This window comes from Ammospiza caudacuta, chromosome 1 (genome assembly GCF_027887145.1).
Source record: "Ammospiza caudacuta isolate bAmmCau1 chromosome 1, bAmmCau1.pri, whole genome shotgun sequence".
Classification (NCBI taxonomy): Eukaryota; Metazoa; Chordata; class Aves; order Passeriformes; family Passerellidae; genus Ammospiza; species Ammospiza caudacuta.
The window spans coordinates 8,827,419-8,849,409 of record NC_080593.1 but is presented as its reverse complement, the minus strand read 5'-3'; the positions used below and the strand labels follow the sequence as shown (position 1 = coordinate 8,849,409).

Genomic DNA, 21,991 nt, shown 5'->3' with positions numbered 1-21,991 from the left:
GAGAGCAAGGCCACGGATGCTGAGCTGCAGGACAGAGCCAGAGCATACAGGTAAGAGATGCCAGCAACCCTTTGGCCAAAGGCAAGGAGTAAGAGGAAGCACTATCATATGCTAAGGAGAATGGCCAGGGAAAATGAGATTTGGCTTTTGCTTTATATTTAGTGCTCAGGCAAAAGTTGTGAAAATAAATTAAGCATGTGGCAGGACTAAAGCAGTGAAAACTAAGAACAATCTCCAACTGTGGTAGTATTTGGAGCCCAAGCACCTTTTAATTCTTCTTTTAAATCCTGTCAGAAATGGACTAGATGACTGTCTGCCCTGCTGCTCAATTTATATTTTTTTCCTTGTGTGGTCAAAGAGATAAAGTCACAGATTCAGTTTGTCACTAACTGATTAAAAATTAATCAATTATATTGATCAGTGTTAACAGCTAATTGCAATGCTTGCTTTCAGTCTCCCATAGCTGGAAGGAAACTTAAGAAGTCCGTGGCAACATGAAAAGAGTGACAAATGCTACATGTTAAGAACCTGCTCCACCTTGCTGAAACCTCAGTATCTGAAAGTTAAGGAAGACAGAGTAAATCTGCTTCTCTACACAATTAAAGAGGAGTTACACATGCATTTAATCAAGCTAATTGCTCTTGCTTACCATCACACTTATCTGAAACAAATCATTAATGGTCTTCTGAAATGGAGCATGTGATAAAACCAATTTCATTGTGGATGCTGCTGTGGGCACTGATAACTATTTGTTACAAGGAGCTCTATACAGTTGTGACTGGCATTGTTTTGTTTCATCACATAATAAAAGAAGTTGTGCATGACTGCTTTATTCAATTATGCATGAATCACAAACCTGTCATACCTCTTGCAGGCCACTGGGATTCCTGCAGACATACTTATAAATATTTTTAGCTTAGCAGAATTAATTTCTTTCAGTTTCCTGTACTTTATTCTTCTGTACTTAAGTTACCACATCTGAGGAATTAGAACTGACAACAACGTGACCTGCAGGATTGCATGTAGTCAATAATGCCCTGTATGTTAATATTTGGAAAGACCATACAGTCATTATGCAATTCACAACTCTGAGTGCAATTAAGCTTTATGAACTGTAGAAAAACATTCATAAAAAGTAGTTAAGACTGGTTTTTCAACTTCCTCTCCATTTCTACAGAGTAAAGCCTAACCTCCAAGGCCTTGTTCAGTCCCTGTTACAACTGTTTTGTTTTCCCTATAAAATTCTCCAAATCATGTAAAAGCATTCTTGCAGAAAAACACCTCCAATGTGCTCCTACATCAAATCATTCTTTCCTCCTCAGCATAAAAACCAAGGACAGTCTTCAAACACTGACAACATGATCTCCATGTCCCCTCATCTTAGTTTCTTTAGAGCCCTAACAAATTAACTTGTCTTTTCATTGAGACAGAAGAAATTTGATCAAGAGACTTTCTCACCAAAACCTCATATTTTAAACAGGCACACTGTCCTTAAGACCATCACTGTGAGTCCTCCACACCAGTGCTCAAGGGACACACTGCAGATAAAAGACCCCTCATCAAGAGATAAGGAAATCTCATTTAGATGCAGAAGTGAAATGGTAACGTTTTAAACCCAGCCTGTAACAGAAAACACCCCTCTCCAACACACTGCTTAGATCAGTTTCATAACATGCTTCCTAAGAAAATAAAAACCATCTTCCACTGAGTAGAAACCATACTAAGACCAACAACTGCACACAACTAAATTAGGTGGCCTCACTTACCAAATAAGTAGGTCCTCCAAATAAGCAGGTCCTTTTTAACCAAACCTTAGTTAAATAATTAATAATTAAGTCACCTAAATTCTTTTCTCTGAGCAATTATCAGACCTATCAACCTTAAGCAAAAGGAGCTCAACTGAGCAGTCTTTGAGATTTCAGACTCCAATTTACAACTTAAAAGAAAGGAGTATTTCACTATGATGTCATTGGTAACTGCCTGGCAGTAAAGTATTACAGGAAACACTAATTGTTGAATAATTGCTAATAAATTACAGTTCTGCAAATATAATATATAGACTATTAGATATGCTAAACCTGTCACCTCCCTCACCATCTCAGGCCCATCATTTATTTCGGGATTCCACAGAGTCAACCACACAGAAACAAACCACGAGGAGACACAGAGATGAGATGAGCCTTGTACACTTACCCCTCCTGACAACTTAATCACCCTGACTTTGCTGCCTCCATGGGGCCCATCACTAGCACTGTTTGTCCGCTGCATCACTGTCCTTTTCACGCCCGGCTTCTGCTCCTGGGGCCGGCCGGGCACGGCGGCCGCGCGCGCCGCCTGCGCCGTGGGCAGCGCCGCCGCCGTGGCCGCCTTGCTCGGTAACACTTTGGGGGCTGCCTGAGGCTGACTCGCAGGGATCGTTCTGGTTTGCCTCAGCTGCTTCACTGGCTTCAGCTGCTGTCCTTGGTAGGGGCCGTCCCCTGCGCCCTGGGGGAAGTCTGTGGGTTTGGGGTGGATGTTGGCCACTACTGCGTCTTGTTTTCTAACCAGGAGTCTGCTCTTCACGTTGTGCCGGGTCTGCAGGCCGGAGTGGGGGATGTAGGGGCTGCCGTTGGTGGGGAACTCGGAGGAGTCCTCCTCGTGCTGCTGGTAGGGCTGCTGGGAGCAAGGCTGCTGCTGCTGCTGCTGCTGGGCAAGTCTCTCCAGCAGCTCTCTCTTCCTGGCCCCAGCCTGCTGCTGCCGTCTCAGCTCCTTCTGCTTCAGGATCTCCTCTCGCAGGCGCTTCTGCTCCTCTATCTTCAAACGGTACAACCGAGTTTCCTCATCCTCGTCTGGGTACTACAAGGGAAAAACAAATGAATTTATGGAATTCTAAACAGATGCCAGCTTGGCCAAAATAATATGAAATTAGTTCAGATGTAGAGCTTTTTACATTTTCCCTGATACACTCCACTAATAGCCTTGCTTTGGTATCTGCTGCTAGGGTTTATTTGCTATTCATTACAGACAAACAGCTCAAATCTGGTTTAGGACTTAGATATACTACTTCCTAGACAGAAAAGCTTTAGTACCACTTGAGAAATCTGATCAGAATACTAAAAAAAATAATAATAAAAAAAGTTTGACAAATTGGAATTAATTTAAAAGTTTCCAAAACCAATTAAACTATTAATATAATTCAAGATATCAAAATATGTTTCAAATAGAAGGTAACAATACAGAGGCAACCCACTGTCACACAGGTTTTATCTTGCTCTTTTCTGACAAAGTAACAAAAGGTAGGGTGGTAAATGACCTGAAAGGCCCTGATTAGAACTATTGATTTTTCTCACAGAATTTTAAGCCTGATCTCAAACTCATTTGTCACACAATAATTGGTTATAATGAACAGCACAAGTCAATCTCTGTGACCTTGAACTCATGCACTCTCTTCAGAATCAAAATGTTGCCAAATGCAGTGCTGGAATATTAATGGTATATAGAGAATGCCTTTAATATTCCAGCCCTGGGCCTCTCTGAAAGTACTACACACCATCAAATAACCTTCCTAAAGATTGTTCCACTCTGGCAGAAGGGGTTCTTATGAAAAGCTGTATAAAATGGGCAAGAGGCAGGGAAATTCAGATTCTCATCACCCTGGAAAAGAAATCAAATGGCTCTTGCAATAAAACCACATATTTTTCAAAATTAGGAAGAATACTGTTTTATTTTATTATTTCTCTCTTTTTAACCATTTGAAATATTAAGTTAGATTTATAGAGAATGCTTACAAATGGTAATGAGCCCAACATTCTACCTAGAATGTATCAACCACTCCTAAAAACAGCCTCCTGAAGTAATGATACTTTGCATGCTGGTAAATTAATGCATGAAGAGTGCTAAAATATTTCTCAAAAACGGGGAATCTGTGACAAACCTTTATGTATCTTGCAGCAACTGGGTGCAAACTGTTTTTGACACAACTGCCATTTTTTGAACAGATGTAACCCAAATGTATGACTTGAAGGTTTGGGCTTTTTTAAGAGCTTTTAATCTTAGTGCACCCTAGAATCCTTCCCAATCCAAGAAAAAACCCAGCAGAACAGATTCAGCCATAATGTTGATTCATGGATGTGAGAGCCCAGCAGAGTCAGATTTGCACTCACAGTACCCAGATGCACAAATCCTGAATGTTTGTTTCCTTCAGCTGTAGCTGCTTCTTCCCTGAGCAGGTATTGACAGGGATTATTCTCACAGTCAGTAAAACCAGCTCACTGTCTCAAATTAACAGTTCAATTGCAAGCATCTAATCAGCAGTCTAATTAGAAGCCAAAACAGTTACTAAATAAGACTAACCAAATTGCATTTTTAAAATTTGTATTTATGTTTTAAGTATGGATTGTAGTTCAGGGATGAGATCTAACACAGTTCTTTGCATGAGAATGCTACATGCCCCCAAAAGTTCATATCTTTATCTATACTTTGTAGAACATGATGATGGTGACTAATAACCACTGTGACAACTAAATTAAAGCTCTGTGTTGATAGGTGGTACAGAAACATACTTCTAGAGGAGGAAACACAGATATTTCATCTTGTATTGACTACTGGAGATGGTGGATTGTAGCAAAAAATAGAATTAGAATTTATCCTTAAATTTACCCCCAAAAAATAGAATTTATCCTTTTGAAATACAGGGAAAGATGAAGACCCTTAAGAATACTTTGCAAAGGATGAGAAAACATGTAAGCTCCAGCTAGGAGGAGGATGTGCTGTTATGCAGATCCTGTTGCAATTAATAAAAATTTCAGTCATTTTCAGAGACACTAAATATCACAATTACTACAGTTGTTCAGAGGAAAAACTTAATGAATTTTCACTTAATGAATTAGTTTATTCACCTGCTTTGGTTTAGATTATAATAATTTATCTAAACAAGCCTGATGGATGCCATGAGCCAATACCAAGTTTACTTTTGGAGGCAGTCCTGTAATTTTTTTTCCCCTTATGTTCAATCGGAACATTGCAGCGTGAGTCTTCAGGAGACCACTTCTATCAGTGCCCTTTATTATGAGGGATTTGCCTGCTCATTTTATCACCTAACAAGGTCTGAAGGCCTTGGGAGACAGATCATGGTGTGGCAGGCTCAGAACACCAACTCAAAGGTTGCACATGGCACAGAGATGTGTGCTTTGCAGCACACTCAAATGAGCCCTGCCAGCACACAAGGAATGGACATCCCAAGGGACTCTGACTAATACATCCCTGCCACAGCCCTTGGACAGACATACTGATTCCAACTATGCCAGAATTAAACACAGAAAGATGACTGACATAAACTAGACATAAACTTTACTACCAACACACATGCAGTTCAAAGAATGCTTAGTAGAATATTCAGGCAATTTGATTTCAAATATAATCTGAAACCTTCCTCTCTAGAACTTGACTAAGGAAATTAGTAATGATCCTAGGAAGTCAATCCCTTCTTAAAAGTTAAAATCAATCATCAAGAGCCCTGAGGTTATATGACAACTGCAGATCAGTCTGTTAACAGGCTACAGGTAGACCTAAATCCTTCAAAAGCAAGGTACTACTGTTACTGTTAAATTCTAAACAAAATACCCCCACAGCTGGAGGAAGATAATATAAAGACCCTGTGATGATTAACAAAATATCTCCATTAGAAGTCAGCTTTAACTCAATTTAGTTGTACAATGGCCCAACAGCACAGAGTGAGAAGGACAGCAAACTCCTTGCCAGGATGAAAAGAGGGGCAGTTAAATCCCCTCCTCCTCAGCTCTAAGAGCACCTTGTATACACCATCCTAGAGAGTGGGGGTATATTTGTGATGTATAGTGCACACAAATGACCTAGAGTAGGTAATAAGGACATTCAGCATATGGAACAGGCAAGACAGGGTCAAGATGAACACAGGACACAATGCCCATTGCTAATGACTTCCATCCCACTAGTTCAGTAAGCCCAGTATAGATTTTTCCAAAAAGCAACAGCACTGCCAAGGAAAAAAAGAAAAAAAGCCAGGAAAACAAGCATTCTGCCTACAGAATCAACTGGGAGAAAGTACACATCCTTCAAAGTTCAAACCACTGTAATTTTCACATTCTGGGTCTGGAAGCAACATTATCTGTAGGTAAAAAAGCAGAAAAACATGGAGCAGCTTTTTCCCCAGACAAATTATTAAGCTTCATGTGATCTGGGTAGAAAACTCCCCAACATGAAGAAATGGTACACTGTAAATGTATATGGCACTTGGTTTGTGGGGGTGGCTTTTTTCTGCCAGGTTTTAAGTTTGTTTTCTTTTTTTTTCTTCTCTTTTTAAAGTGGAAATTCTCATCCTGCTTTGAATAGCTTTAACACAATGCATTTCACTGAGGTTTGAAGGACGACTGAGCCTTAGCTGCAGGTTTTTCTTCTCCCTTAAGATCCAAGGCAGTTTTGATAGGAAGCACCAAAAGAAAACATTACAGGCTGCTCTCCTGAATCTAGCTGAAGAGCACCAGCAAGAAAGAGAAGCAGCAGTCCCACATCCTTCTGGGGATCCTAGAATCTGTTAACTTAGGAAAAGGCAGCAGGGACACATTCTAAATCAAGGGATTAAACTTTCTACTGAAATTTAAGTCCTAATACCAAGTAACTTGTTTTTCATGTAGTAAATTAAAAAAAATAAACCCATACCTTTTCAGAAGTCTGCAGGATTAATTGCCAATTAATAGAACTAAATGCTGAGTCATAAGAACCAGACACTGTTAATGTTCTGGTAGGCTTCCAAGGAGCAAAAAAGGAATCATGCAACCAGGATCACTTATGTGTCCCAGCAAAATGGGTGCAAGAACAGAACATTCAAAATGGTTTGATCTGTGGCACAAACACAAACCTATTCAGCAGACTTGTCTTTATTTTTTTAACCTGTAACATTAAAAACATAAACTAGAAAAAAAAATAGGCACCACTACAAAAATCTGGAAGGGAAATTATTTAAACTGGAAGAAATTCTACAATTTTTCAGGGCGTTCATACCCAAAAATATTAAACTATTCAGATAGATTTGATCTAGTAATTTAGTGCAGCAACTTTTTTCCATATTGCAAGACTTGTTAGAAAAGACAGCAATGTAAAATCCAACAAAATTCACAATTCACTGGATTTGGAAGAATGGAATACAAAGGTTTTCTTTCAGTACATCAAGGATATTATCCCCAGTGTAAGTACTAACATCAATACACTGATGACTGCACAGTGCTCTACTAATTTCCCTCCTGCTCTGAGCTCCAATATCCATTTCTCCTAAAGACACATCACCTTTCTCCATTCTCCCTCTTCTTTAAACTCAAAAATGCTTAATACTGCCTAAATTGCTCTAATCCTAAGATGACTTCAACAGGAGCAGAATTAGGCCCACAGTATCCAGACTTTCCTATTTCAATGACAAAGTGATGTTTCAGACTAAGGACATACAATTGAAATCCTGGGCAGTAAAAGCTATTCTGAACAGGCATTTAAGGTCAGTATTTTGCAGCCTCACAGGAACACAAGCATTCCACTAATATACAGTTTTTAATCTCCTCACATTGCAAACCTTTCAAATATCTATATTTAGGGTGAGCAAAACCTCTAACAGCCAATACTGCTATTTTTTTTTTTTTGGTGCTTCCTGAATGATAGGCCACTCATAGAGCCACTGACTCTTTAGGAAGAAAGATGCAAAGAAAAGTCTTAATTTTCCAGTTGAAGTCACTTGCAAAATAACCTGCCCAATTTAGTTATGTGCCATACAGCTAGAAAAGGTGACAGAACTTAACTCTTTCTCATCATCATCAAAAGCAAAAGAACAGGATGAAGTCACCTAATTACAAGAAAAACACACAAAAAAGACTGTAAAACATTACAATCTGCCTAAGGAAAGATATGTAATAAACTACATTACACAAACAGTGAAGGAAATTATTAAATGCTTGCAAATGAACATTTTTGGTGCAGCATTACCATCTATAAGTGACAATAAGCAGCAGCAGTGACCAAGACCACTGCAGTGGCACAGCAGAAATGGGACAAAGCTTCTACAGTGTTTGCAGCACCAGGCTCTGTTCCAGGTGTGCTTTGGAAGGACAAGGTTCTAATGCCTGCCAAATATAACTACAAGGGCTTCACCAGGACACTTCATTTGTTCCAAGACAACCTTGGTTTTTTATCCTGCTTTGCAAAAACTTGCATGAAACAGGTATCAGAATTTTATTTCTGTCAAAACTGTCATTAATAAAAAGAAAGTTTTATTTGTAATATACTAAGAATTCACAAAGGTAAGATTAGTTGGTTTGATAACCAACTAGAGCATGTTTAAAATGTAAAATGGAGAAAACCAGATGACTGCTTTGGGGCTGTTTGTTTAGCTTTCTATTTAACTAAAAAAAACTTTTAAAATTCTTATATTTTTTCTAAATACTGCCAGCGATACTTTGGAACTAATGCCTGAATTTTCATAAGACTACACTACAGAATAACTTCAGGATGTTTTAGATGTGGAGGCCTGCAGCTGATTTTTCAAGACTTACCTTGCTACTGGCCTGAAAGAAAAGGCTTCCCTATGAAGCACTGCATTTTACATTCTCTGTGACTGAGATTATTCCAAGAGACTGAATCAAGGGGAAAGAGATTACTAAAATATTTTTTCCAAAAAAAGGTGAAAATTGAAAGCTAAAAAAGGATTTTTTTTTCATTTCCATTGAAAAGCAAGTGCACAGGAGGTCAAACACTGATAGCTTTGGTTTTCTTTTGTGCCTCATTTATGGAAATTAGTTATGACCATCCCTAATCCAAGAACAAGATGAAAAGCTAATCATGAGCAGCTTAAAAGGAAGACAGCATTATCACAATTAAAGCTTTCAATGGCTGTTGAAGAAAACCTGGTCCTTGAGACAAGATTCATGGTTAACTGTAACTATGAAGATTTACAGTTCTTCACAGAATAGCCTGACAAAGCACACAGGGTGCATTTAGCCATCATGCTCAGGATATAAAGAGCACCATCAGTCCAATCCTACCCACTCTCTCAAAGCAACAGAGCTCATGGAGACTCTTCTCTAGCTTCCAGGAGATGTGCAGGGAAACGGTCATCTGTTCACATGACACGATCCAGTGGAGCTGAAAACACTGGCACCTGATTTTTCCAATTGTGCAGAATACCAGCAGAGCAAACAGTATCACCTTCTCCAAAATGGAAAACTTCAAAGCATCTCCTCTTTTCCCTTACATGAAAAGGTTTCATAAAAAAGAGATTTTCTTTTTCAGGAGCAAGAGCAAGAAGCTCCATGGACAGCACAACTATGATCTCCTGCAGGAATGCTCAAGGCCTAGTAGAGACTGAACAGCCTAAAGGAAAACAGCATGAGGAAGACAGCTCTCCAAATAGCCTCTATTTTTTGCCTTTGAGCCACACAGCATCATGCAAAATGACAAAGAGGCTTTCAGACTTAGAAGAATATGATCACCTGAAAATAAGATGTAATTCCCAAAGATAAAAACGGGCAAAATGAGTATTTCAGAGACTTGTATCACTGATCACCTTCACTCAAATTCCACCTGTTCCTAGCAGAAATGACAACTCCTCCCACAAAACAAATTCACCACAGCCTTGCCAACCTTCCTGACCTTCTATGTCAACGGAGACTATTTCTGCTGTTACAATAAAAAAGTGCAATTCAGAAGGGAGGCCTCTAGTGGCACCGAAAATATTTGATGGATAATACATTAAATGTGCTTTCTATTCATAAATCAGACTAGAAAAGTCTTTTAAAGGTGGGAGTTTTGTGGTGGGAACTTTGTTTCTCGTTGTTTGGTTTTTGATCTTTTGTGCAGGAGTATCGGAGGGTAGGACAGTCAGGAGGGACAGAGACAAGAGAAGCCAGATTTCTGAAGCCAGGTTGTGGAATTTGGGGTTTATTGTAAAGGGTGTGGGTGCAGGGCCCTGCTGGGAGCTGCCAGCCACAGATCAGAGCAGCTCTTCTCTCACAGCTCTTGAGAGAAGAGAGTGGCAAAGAGGATGAGAGAGAGAGAGGGAGTTAAAGAGGATAAGAGTGTAAGAGAGCGAGGTTCTCTTTACAATACAATAAATCTTCTGTGTTGAATATTTTACTTCTCACTAATTTAGTACAAAATTATAAGAACCATTACATTACTATACTGTGTTACATTTTAAACTCTAAAAACTACTTTTTGGACTCCTGCCAAGCTAGTAGGGTCTGCTCTGATCCTTGGACCTGTCTGCAAGCAGAGGGTATTGTTTCATCAAAAGGGGATTACCCTTCAGCCAGGCACACCATTGTTTTCCAGTTGTTCAGTAACTCAGGTATCTCAAAGCTTGCTTTCATATCAATCTTATAGTTTCCATATCCTCAAAATCTTTTGCCAGGCAATCATATTGATAAGGCTTTCCTGTTTCATCTTCCCCAACACTTTTGTTTAAGCAAAACAAAAAATCCCTTACCTCCGGTTCACATTTTCCTTCCGACTTTGCCTGGCCCACTGGGGTGATGGGTTTAGCTTTCATCTCAGGCCTCCCCTGGGAGTTGGCAGCAGCAGTGGCAGGCTTGGTGGCAGGCAGGGAGCTGGGGATGGGTTTGACCTGGGCAGCAGGGGCGGAGCTGCGGCGGGTGCTGCCCATGTCCAGGGCGTGGGCCGGGGCGATGGGCAGCTCGCGCAGGTTGCTGTTCCTGGGAGCCGCCGCCTGCAGCTGCTGGCTGGAACGCTTGACAATATTCTGGGATGGGGTACTCTGGAAAGAATAAAGGAAAAGAAGTGCTGATTTACACCACAAAACAAGCTGAAGTGATTCTGGTTTCACATTTTCCTGATTTAGTTCAGTTTGGGAAAATAAGCTTTGTGAAAAGGCACAATATTTTTAATGTCAGGGAAAAAATACAGAAATGAGAATATTTTAATAACCTTTCCTAATCAAAGCAATTATGCTGAACTGTAGTTATATTGTCTTGAGCACTGCTCCACGCTGTTGTCCTACCCAACCTACCAAGCAGCAAAATATGCTGCATTGGAGGAAACTCACAAGACAAGAGAGGCATTATCTGAACCAGAAAACTGATCAGCAGTGGTACAGAGAGGCCTTCAAGAGTGTCACAGAAGTGGGCTCCCACACAATCACAGACTACCAGCAGTTGTAAACCCTTATAAAGCAAACCTCTCCTTCACCCCCCCCCTTCACCGCTAGTTCTTGGGCAACTGCAACATTTCCTCTATTGGACCCAAATCAAAAACAGCATTGAAGACTAGAGGAGAAAAGAAAGATACACATGGTATTTTAAAATGTAGATTATAAAATGATCAGGGCAGAAAATGAGCAAGAAATGATAAAAGAAGGGGAAAGAGCAGGAAGCTAATAAATAGAACAGAAAACTCACGCTGGTGAGTTTTGAAATTTGTGCTTACATGCCTGCTACTCCTGCAGGGCACTGCTGTATGTGGTACTTACATGCCTTGGCTTCATTGGACCCTGTCGTGGCTGACACTGCATCCTGTTGTTATTTGGCTGCTGCTGTGTGGCTTGCATGTGAGGTCTGAACTGTGGCTGGTTCATGGGCATCAAGGGCTGTGGAGGCCCTTGGAGATGGTGATGCTGCTGCTGCTGCTGGTGATGGTGCTGCTGTTGCTGCTGGTGATGCTGCTGATGAGGCTGAGGTTGTGGCTGAGGCTGTAATGGAGGATGCATGGGACCCTTCACATGAAAAAAAAAAATTTTAGTTTCAAGGTGATAAACTCCAGAAAAGCACCTCCAGCCTCCTGAGTCCTAAGATCTTTCTCTTCAGTGTAGCTGAAGTACTCTTTTTCAGAAGTGCAAAATGCTAGGTCTCTGATGCGGTCAGAAAACCCACTGTAATGAGTAAAAGTGAATATATATCTCCATTCCTGACTGGTCTACCTTGCCCAAAATAGAGAACTATAAGCAGCTATGAATCAGGTTACACTAGGAAAGAGGAAAGAACAGACCAACCAGAAGGTCATTCTACTCTTAAAATCTGTGTACGGCAACAGGTGAAGTTAAAAGAAAAATACGAATTCAAGGGTTGCTGTCCTCTACCCCGTTTTCTAACGAGGTTTACCCCAGCCCTCCGCACATCCCCGAAGCGCTGCCCCGCTTCCAGCGGCGGCCGCAGCCCCACGGCCCCGCTCCGCGGCCGGCAGAGGGCGCTGCCGCCCCGCGCCAGCACCGAGCGAGACCGGACACGGCGGCGGGGGAAGATCCCTCAGATCCAGAATATCCATCACCCTCCAGGCACAGCAGCGATGGCACTGCAGGGCCATCCCCCCTCGGAGCCGCAGTGCTTTCGGCCCCGTCACTCCCCCAGCGCTGTACCTGCATGCTGGGCTGCGTGTGCGGGGCCAGGAAGGGCTGTCCCGGCGCCTGCAGGAACTGCTGCCGCGGGGGGATGAAGGGCCGCGGCGTGGCGGAGCCCGGCTGGTTGAAGTGCAGGATCCCCACGGGGCCCTGGGGCTGCATGCCGGGCCGCACCGGCCGCTCCCGGGGGTACACCGGCTGCTGGCCCTGCTGCGTGAAGGCGGGCCCGGGCGGGCTGAAGGGCAGCGGGCTCTGCGTAGGAACGGGATGGGCGCTGTTCAGAAGCGGGGGAGGCGGTGGCGGCGGGGGACTGCGCTGCTCAAACAAGGGGTGACCCGGGAACCTCGGATCTGCGGGAATGAGAGAATTGATTCGATTGCAGCCTTCCCGGGACACAAACACATTTCAGAGACATAGAGCTCTAGTATGATTTGGAAAGTAAACTGAAATTTGCACAATGCAAAACTCTATGGGAGGTTTTAATTATAAGAGCTACCCTCAAGGTTATGTTTCTCTTGCTCCTGTCATTTGTGTATAAAAGGAATTGATCCTTGAAAGACCAGCACAACTGGTACTCTGCTGGAATCAGCAATATCTTTTGGAAATTCTACTTTAATAAAATCAATTAAGGATTCCAGTGAATACAGTTTAAACCAGAGAAGAACTCATAAAGCACTGACAACATTTGCTGACCAGGTATTTAGCACATTTTAACATACTATACATGTGCAAAAATATTGTGCGTCTGTGTATATATATACGCATATATATATATATACATACACACACATTACATATATGTGGTATAAGTATAACTTACCCTCTCTTTTGTTTGCTAGGCTGTATCATTTTATCTAACCTTAACAAACACTACACACTCGGTCCAGGCAGTTTAAAGAGTTACAAGAAATCCAAGTGTACGGAGAGTGTTTGTTATCCAAATTACAACAAAGTGCAACAATTTCATTGCAATAATCACATAGATATTAATTATTCTTGTGTATATATAAATATCTGGATTCATGGCAGTTACAGGTGAAGACATTAAAAAAGTAAAAATCCACATCAAAAGAAGTAAAAATATACTAGACAACCAGAATTTCTGGCATGGTCCAGCCTGACTCCATCAAATGGGATCTTCCAGCCTTCATGTTCTTCTGAACACTTCATGTTGTGGGATATGCAGTGACAGTGCAGTCACTTTACAACAGGTTGGTATTAATTATTAATGGGATTGAAAATGCTCACCTGCTAAGAAGAAAGGATCTCTGTCCTGAGGAGGTGGAGGAGGGAGTGGTGGAGGTGGTGGGGGTGGCCCTCTCCACTGGTCCTGGATTGGCAGCCTTGGGGCTTGGGAGAAGTTGGTAGGAACTGGTCCAGGTGTATGCTGCTGGAAGTCTGGAGGGCCCTATTTAATAAGGCAGAATTAAAATTAAGGCTACCATCCAGTAATTTATGTATTGTCTGCTATAACTTTTTTTCTCTCAAAAATACAATTGCTGTATAAATTATCTCCTATCACCTGTACAAAATGACAGCCCTTACTGAGTCATTCCTTCACAATGGAAGATATATTAAACCCTAGTACAGTATCTTGAAATGGATTCACAATGTTTTAATAATCACTAGCACCACAGGAATGCCATTTCTTCTCAAGCTTATTTCTGAAATCCATGCAATTATTGACCTTCTTTCCCATTAATCCAAAAAAATCTGAACGTCTACTTTAGAAGACATTCCTGACATTTATCTTCATAAACCATACTATTCTTCATCATCAATTCAGCACAATGTAAGCTACAGGAGGGAGCAGCTTTACTTTAAAAAAAAAGCGGGGAGGAAGGACAATTTATGACACCCAGAAAATTAAAGAAATAATCTTCGTAAAAGAATTAAGAGCAGAGCAACATTTCAGGCTATTCACAGTTTAGCATCTGAAGCATTTTAAGAAAGAAAATTTTGTACTCTTTCTTCCAATAAGGTATTGGATTTTTTTCTTTTTTTTAATGCCTTTGCATACTGCAGGAAGCAGTATGTTAATACAAAACCAGAACTCTGCAGAAGACATGTTTAATTGAGTAATTCACACTAGAAATTTTTTTTTCTATCAAAAGTTGACAAAATACATTCGCAACCTCTAATATACAGAGTAAGCTTTGCTTCACATAAATTATATTCTCAACCATTTCCTTATTATGTGAGTAAATCAAGTAAGTAACAAAAATAATCTGTGAACATCCTTGCTTTCTATAAAGATTCTGAAATCAGTGGTGGGATCTGTTCTGTCTACATGTGATGCTCACCTTGAAACTTCAAACCTACACTGCTGAAGACAAGCTTTTCAAAACAGATGCCAGACCAAATGCTCCCTGCTAGACTGAAGTATTGTCATCAGGAAAGGACCAAACAACTCAGCTGCAGTAGCTTATCTTTTATCTCTTCAGTTGGCCTCACCAAGGGTATGCACAGTCTCACCCTATCATATTTGCACTGCACAAAGACTGGAATTTTAGGATAAGAATTTCTCACACAGCAACAATGGCTCTGGAGCATAATCACTATCAAAGCAGCACAAGACAGAGCTGCTTTTACAGCCTTCTACCAGCACAATACACCTGGGATTGGCAAGGCCCAAATAAGCAAATGAGAAGCACCAAGGATCAGATCCATTATTAAATCTGTGCCCTTCCTGAAACACCTGAATGGGGATGTGTGAGATACTGAAACCTCTTATTTGGGACCAAGACTGTGACTACTTATGTCATTATACAGCCATCAACTGTAAATACATTATATTCCCAGAGATTAAAGGGTCTATATCCCCTTGCTTCCAGTCAGCCAGTCTCCTGTGGGTATTTCATTTAGTGAAAAGACATTATATTACACTCAAGCATGACAGTCCTCATAACATACACACTTTGTAGGAGGAGCTCTACACTTTTGCAAGTTAGCAGTCACAACACACAATATTCCTGCCACCTTGGAACTGACTAATGCCTTTGAATTTCACAGGCTATCTGCAAACAACAGCAGTTGGAGCAAAATGGAGCTGTTTGGGATGGAAAAAAAGTGACATTTATTTGTTCCATAAAAACCTTTTCAGGTTCAGCTGAACAAGGATGTTGAACTGCTTTGCCCCTACCCTGGTGTTGAGCAGGACAGCGCTGGCTGCCTGCCAAAAGATCAGCTGAACACAAACCTTGAGGATCCTGACCCTTCACTCCCAAACCACACCTCCAGCACCACTGCACACAGGAGCTGCCACAGCTACTTTCAAAATAAGGTTAGATGCATTCCCTCAGCTCAGAAGCTTTGGTGACAAAAGCCTATTTCTCAAAGTATTGCTCTTACAGCAATCCCAGGGAATACACACACAGCCCTTCCACATGCTGCACATCCCTGAGGGAGGCACCCAGCAGACACACTCATTTTTAGCTAATCATATTTTAGCTATTTAGTTATTAGTTTACCAGTGGATAATGCATAAGGCCATTGCAACAGGAGCATGGGAGAACCCAGTTCAACAGGGCACTTGCACACAAGATGGTTTTAACCTTGCATCTGATTTACAGCACATAGTCATGCTCATCTTGCATCTCAGGACAGAGCATGGTCCTGGACAACCTTCTTTCCCCATTTTCAGAGAGCCTGACTCAGAAGCTCTCAAATTCCTCCTAGTTTTCCCTAGACATATGCCTACACATATCTTAGTCATTTGTAAAATAGCCAGCAAAAAACAATTTACGTGGAAACTTACTGAAACCTGGGCTAATAAATTTTAAGTGTCACATATCTGCCACCCGAGCTGAAGAACTGGCAGCAGCAAGAATCTGTCTGGGCTTGGTTCCAAGCACCAAATGGCAGTGCAGTGATCATGGTCTCCTCTACCTGCTTCTTCCAAACTCCATGTATTCTGCCCTGGTTGAGGTAACAGATCCTTATCAGTCTCTTCTCTCACTCCCAGGCTTCCGTTTTAGTGCTAGGCTGAAGGGAACAGGCTTAGGCTACAAACTAAGCAGCCATCTCTGCTTCTCAACCACATTTGTTACCTGGTCTCATGCATCTTCCTCAATATTAATTCCTTGCCCAATTTGCCTTTTTGTTCTCCTGGTCCTGCTCACTCCTGCAGATACATTCTCTCATCCCCATCACGTCTTTCACTCTGGCCACTGGTTCCTAAGCCCAGCATGGATCCAGATCCCAGCTTCCACACTCCAAGCTGGTGCTCTTGTGCTGTGGCAGCTGGTCAGGAGCTCTTACTTGCCCCCCTCAGCCCCTGATTTCCTTGTCTGTACACTTACACCAGGCCAACTCCCCTCTTTTTCCTTTCCTTCCAAGGAAGCAGCAGGCACAGGTTGAAAAAAATCCAGTATGTTTATTTTAAATAAACAATTCTTTGTACCAGCCTTCCCTCTCCTGCCAACCTGTACCCTCATTATTATGCCCAGATTTGTCTCCTCCTAAGGCAGCCCTGAATTGCAAATGCATGGAAAGTCCTGCTGAATTTCACACAGCCCTTATGTACTGAAACATCCTCTCAGTGCAGCCAAATTCAGTTTTCTTCCTTGGAAAATGAGCAATAATAAAACATTTCTAAATAACTCACCTGGACACAAAAGTATTTTTCCATTATTTCAGTTTAAGAATTAAAGTACATTTGGAAAATCTCAACCAAAAGGATTCAAAATGAGGCCAGCAACCAGCAGAACATCTTGGTTTAGGCCACCAAAGTCTGTTAGTATTACATGCACTGAGAGCAGCTTTGTATTTCCCATCATAAAGAAACAAACCTTTATGAAATAAGCTTTAGGTAAGTTTTAGAACTGAGTAATACAAGGCCATTTTAAGTCTAAGGAAGCTCACACTTAAAAAAAAAAACCAAACAAACAAACAAAAACTCCACAAACCAATAACCTGCAAGACATTTTACTATTAAAAATAGTAGCAATGCTGATTTCAAGCTCCCCGTGATCTTTTGTACCAAAGGTGTCCAGCCATCTTAAGAATCAAAACATTTAGTGTCCTCTAAAAATCTGCACTGATTTAACACAAAATAACAGGTATCCAACTGTTATCCAAAAGTTGGTGTCAAAAAATCCCAACAGATTAAGAATTTTTTCCTCTAGATTGCAGTATATGTCATGTAAGTACATACCACAACACAAGCTTGGATCAAAATAACTCTTAAAACAGTCCAAGAAAGAACAAGAAGGAAATATCTGAAATTTGGAACTCTTCCTATTGGCCTCTCTTTTTTTCTGTCCCTAGCAGTGAAGAACTCTGGGTTTTTTCCACTTTTTAAGATTCCAGATTCACTAACAAATATCTACTTATTTGATTGCTGAGCAGATTTTGTGTTTGACATTTTGAAAAACTACTAAATTATGACTGATCACATTTCTGATAACCAAAGGCCAATCATGCAAAATTAATTGCAAAGACATTTGTTATTTGCTGAAAAACGAATTACTAATGTTTGCTTCTAAAAAAAAAATAAATTAGGTTGACTCTTTCCCATCTTACAGTCATGATAAACTGACCTCCACTTCTTTCCTAAACCAGCTTTGCTTCTATATGCCTAAAGATAAAAACTTCTGCCCTAAATAACAGTATAAACAGGGAGGGGGAAGCTTGTATTTTCATATCTTACATTGCTGAGATTTTTCTTCAGAAAAAGTTCCAATATAATAATAATTGGATAATTCCAATAGGAATTCAGTTGTGCAACTGATTCATATCACACACTCCATGTGAAAACTCTAACATTCAACTACTCCCAGACACACACTGATCTTTTTAAAAAAGAAAATACATAAACTATGATGGGTATTTTTCTAATTATGAGGTCTTTGTCTGTTATTCTCAAATAACATTAATTTTTTTTCCAATTCAATAGAAATACAACAGAACTACCAGTACCACTTTTACTTACGTCAAATTCAAATTATCCTAAAAAGTAATATAACAGTTTTCCATTGCTTAATGCTTTTGAGGATGGGCTTGTTTTTTTTTTTTGGTGGGTTTTTCTTTTTGTGTTTAGCAGTAGTTAAACTACAATTTTAGTATTGGATTATTTTACCATTAATGTTAAACTCTACATTCAGCAAGTATTTGTTGCTAATAACCCCCAAGTGCCCTCTGGTATTTGGTGGAAAAGACCACTCAGAGCTATTTAACTTCAAAAATTAATGAAGAGCAGGTGCAAAAGCCAGGTTTCATAATGGTCTATTTTTGATAAAATAAGCATACTGTAACATAGATGCATAATAAATCTTTATATGCACAGTAGTTACTCCCATTTTTCATGGTTTTGCTATCCGGACAGTTTCAAATTACACCCAACTATTCAGTACACACATCAGCAGGAGTCCCTGCAAAAAACATTTTAACTATTACTTCACCATTATTAAATCTTTCAGGAAACTTCCTTACTCACTGTTCAGAACACCTATTTTTTCCTTACTCAGTGTTCAGAACACCTATTTTTAAGCTAACAGGTTCCAACTTAAAAAAGAAAATTGCCAATTCATACGATCCAGCCATGGCTCCAAGGTTCTACATTTCAGTCCAACATTGGGGCCAACTCTAACACTGAGGGAAAGGACAACAATTTATGTGCCTTCCCAGTGAGATCCCACAAAGTTGGTTCACATTCATGCAGAAATGGTTACCATGACAGTTACCAAATGTCCATAAGAATGACCCAGCAGACAACAGTATCTTTTCCTGGTTTTAAGGAAAGCTCTGAACTCCATAATTTAATTTATCCTCATGCAATTTTATTTTGAAAATGCAAGAAGGAAAAAAGGTGGTACTTAAGAATACAAGACCTGAGGTCTAGAAGGAAATTACACTGGGATTCTGTGTAGATTTCTTAAGAGAACACCATCACAGACATTTCAGAAATACTTTAAAGGGAATATAACACCACAGTGAAGTGCTACTGACAGGTATTTTGTCTTAACTGTTTGATTTTGTGATGTTTACTCTTACCAAAAAATGTACCCACTCTTCCTCCCACACACACCATAATTTACTGCACTTCAGACTGACATTTTTATACAGTTCTGAATAACTGCATGTTGTACAATTTCCCCTTCTACTAATTTCAATTATTCAGTATAGCTAAGGCATAACCTACACCTTATCAATCACTTTTGGAAAAAAAAAAGGCAATGCAAACTTGTGTCTACAATTCATTAGAGTTGTGAATAGCTCATTGAACATGACTTTCACACACTCATGCAATCCCACCTTCTGAAAGAACACGAGATAAGGTTACTTTAATCCTTTCAAAGAACTGCACTATTTTGCCTTCCTTTTATCCCTTTAAATATCCTTCCTAGTTAAGAAATTAACATTTTCTCTCATACAATTCTTACACAAATTGTACTTTTACTTTTCTGCATCTCTTGTTAATTACATGATGTTATCTCCAATAATCTATTCATGAAGCACAGATAACTTTGGTTACCAATAAAAGGGAAAACTTAGCATAAATTGCTTAGCACAAAGTTAATCTTATAAAGCAAGGAATAAAGAGGATCTAACAGCTATTGTATGATTTATCAGCTTCTCTAAAAGGGTCACTCCACTTTCTTCATGAGACTAATTAAATACCTTAAGAATGTCATTGAAACATCATGAATCTTTCAATAAAATACACCCTGCCTCTACAACATGTTTTCATTTATTAATCTCACTTAAAATGCAAAGAACTAGGAGAACCCCATTGACAGTTAAGCAGGGCCACTCAGTTAATTCTTCTTATATGGTTTAAATGCAAAGAATAATGACCACTATAACCTATGACAATTAAAACTATAGCCATCTGTCACAAGATGTTAATCCTCTTATTTCAGCAGCCCCCAGACTTTTTGAAAAGCTTTCCTAAACTGCCTACCTCCTGTGCAAGAAACTGACTTTTCATCCTCTTGTGTAGGAAACCCTGCTCATATATCTTGGATATGGCTCAAAAATTTCCAAGTAGAAATATGTATCCCTATCTTCCATGAAATATGGGTCTTCAAGTTTCACAGTATTTTTTTTTTAGTTTGCACAGCATACAGAAAGGAATGACTCATGGAAATTTGTAATTATAAAATTCATTTTGATACTTTTCAAATACAGTTTCAATGATTCAGTATTGTGCTTCTGACGTCTATAACAATCACATAAGTCTATCAAGGTGAAATAAAACCTAACAAGCATCATGGTTTTCCCAAAAGATTTAGGAAAATCTCACCTAATATAAAAGACAAACCTTGAATTCATGCCAATCATGGACAGAAAAGTTCAGAGTGCCCATAAACATCCAGACAACAGTTTTTTGCTACCTACATAAGTATTTTCAAAGTTTCTGGAACATATTTTCTGAGGGGAAAACATATAGAGATAGCCAAGCACTGTTTCAAGTCTGTGGACTGCACAGATCCTGGCACTACAGGCACACTGAGTCACAGAGAATGGGTTGATATTCTCAACTGAACTGGAAGTAATTTTTAATATTAAAATGTACCACACAACTTGGATAAGCTCCTCTCTGACACTACACAACTCCAAGAGATAAGAAAGTGTTGGGAGGCTTAGGCAGAAGTACAGGTCATCTCTAAGAGAAATCACCAATGCCCTATTTCTCTGTTTAGGGTCTCAAAGCAGAATTCCCACGTCAGCCAACATGGTAAACCAGTACAAGCAAGGAGAGAAAGGCACGGAATCCCCTGTTATTTAAACCAACTCATGCTCAAATAGCTAAAATAAGTAACACAGGCAATGCAGACAGAGATGGGTATTCCCAGCAGACTGACAAACCCTAACAGCTCAGGAGACTAAAGCTGAAAATTTTAACTGTTGTATACTAAAAGTGTCCCTTTTCAGCAAGTTTCAGGGCATCCCCACAATACATCCAAGCAGGAAAAGATTCATGCTGCAAATGGAGACAAAACCAGTCCCAATTTCAGTGTGTTTCTCAGAGAAGCACCAAAGCAGATGGGCCCACAAGGAACCACATCTTCACAGGAGAACTTCTGCTTCAGAGAGTCCTTAATGAAATACAGACAATGTACTGGTAACAAGATCCCAACTCTAGATTCAAATTCCTAATTTGAAGTGCTGATGTGCAAACAACCACACTCCCATCCATCTATTTGGTATGGATGAAGGAAGAGTGCCCCCAGCAGAGACAGGCCATAATGAGAAACAGTGTGACAGACAAGCTTCTGCAACCTGCACAGACTGAAGGGAAGAGTAAACCCAAACCTCCCAAACCACAAACCTAAGGAAGTTGTTCAACGCTAAATTGTTACACCAATTCATCTGGAAGATTCAGTTTCACTTAAGTTTGCAATCCTCTGCAGGAGAGGGGTGTAGAAGAGTGCATGATCATTTTTGTTTGGTGCCCTCTAATTTTTAAGGTAAAGTACAACACAACAAACTGGAGAAAGAGTGTAAGAGACATTAATGTCATTTAGAACAATGAACCCTCCCTTGAAAGATGAGGATTTCATCATCATTTAGTAAAAGACAGTAAAATCCTTCTGCATACATTTTGTGCTGACATCTAACAGTTTTATGGATGTGTAAAGAATTAGGAATCCCTCCTGTTCCCAGAACTAATGAGGTAAGATCTTCCCCTTGGACTTTGCAGAA

The 21,991-nt window shown here is 40.1% G+C and overlaps 1 protein-coding gene across 1 annotated transcript in view; it reads right to left on the bottom strand.

Annotated features, from left to right (window-relative positions):
- The window catches only part of RBM33 (RNA binding motif protein 33), a 100,174-nt gene that overhangs the window by 24,374 nt on the left and 53,809 nt on the right, over positions 1-21,991 (bottom strand). The window contains exons 11-15 of the mRNA XM_058815625.1: positions 13,592-13,751; positions 12,362-12,693; positions 11,480-11,722; positions 10,481-10,768; positions 2,194-2,835 (exon numbers count right to left, since the gene is read on the bottom strand). Of these exons, the coding sequence (XP_058671608.1) occupies positions 2,194-2,835; positions 10,481-10,768; positions 11,480-11,722; positions 12,362-12,693; positions 13,592-13,751 (1,665 nt within the window). The remainder of the gene's footprint in view (positions 1-2,193; positions 2,836-10,480; positions 10,769-11,479; positions 11,723-12,361; positions 12,694-13,591; positions 13,752-21,991) is intronic.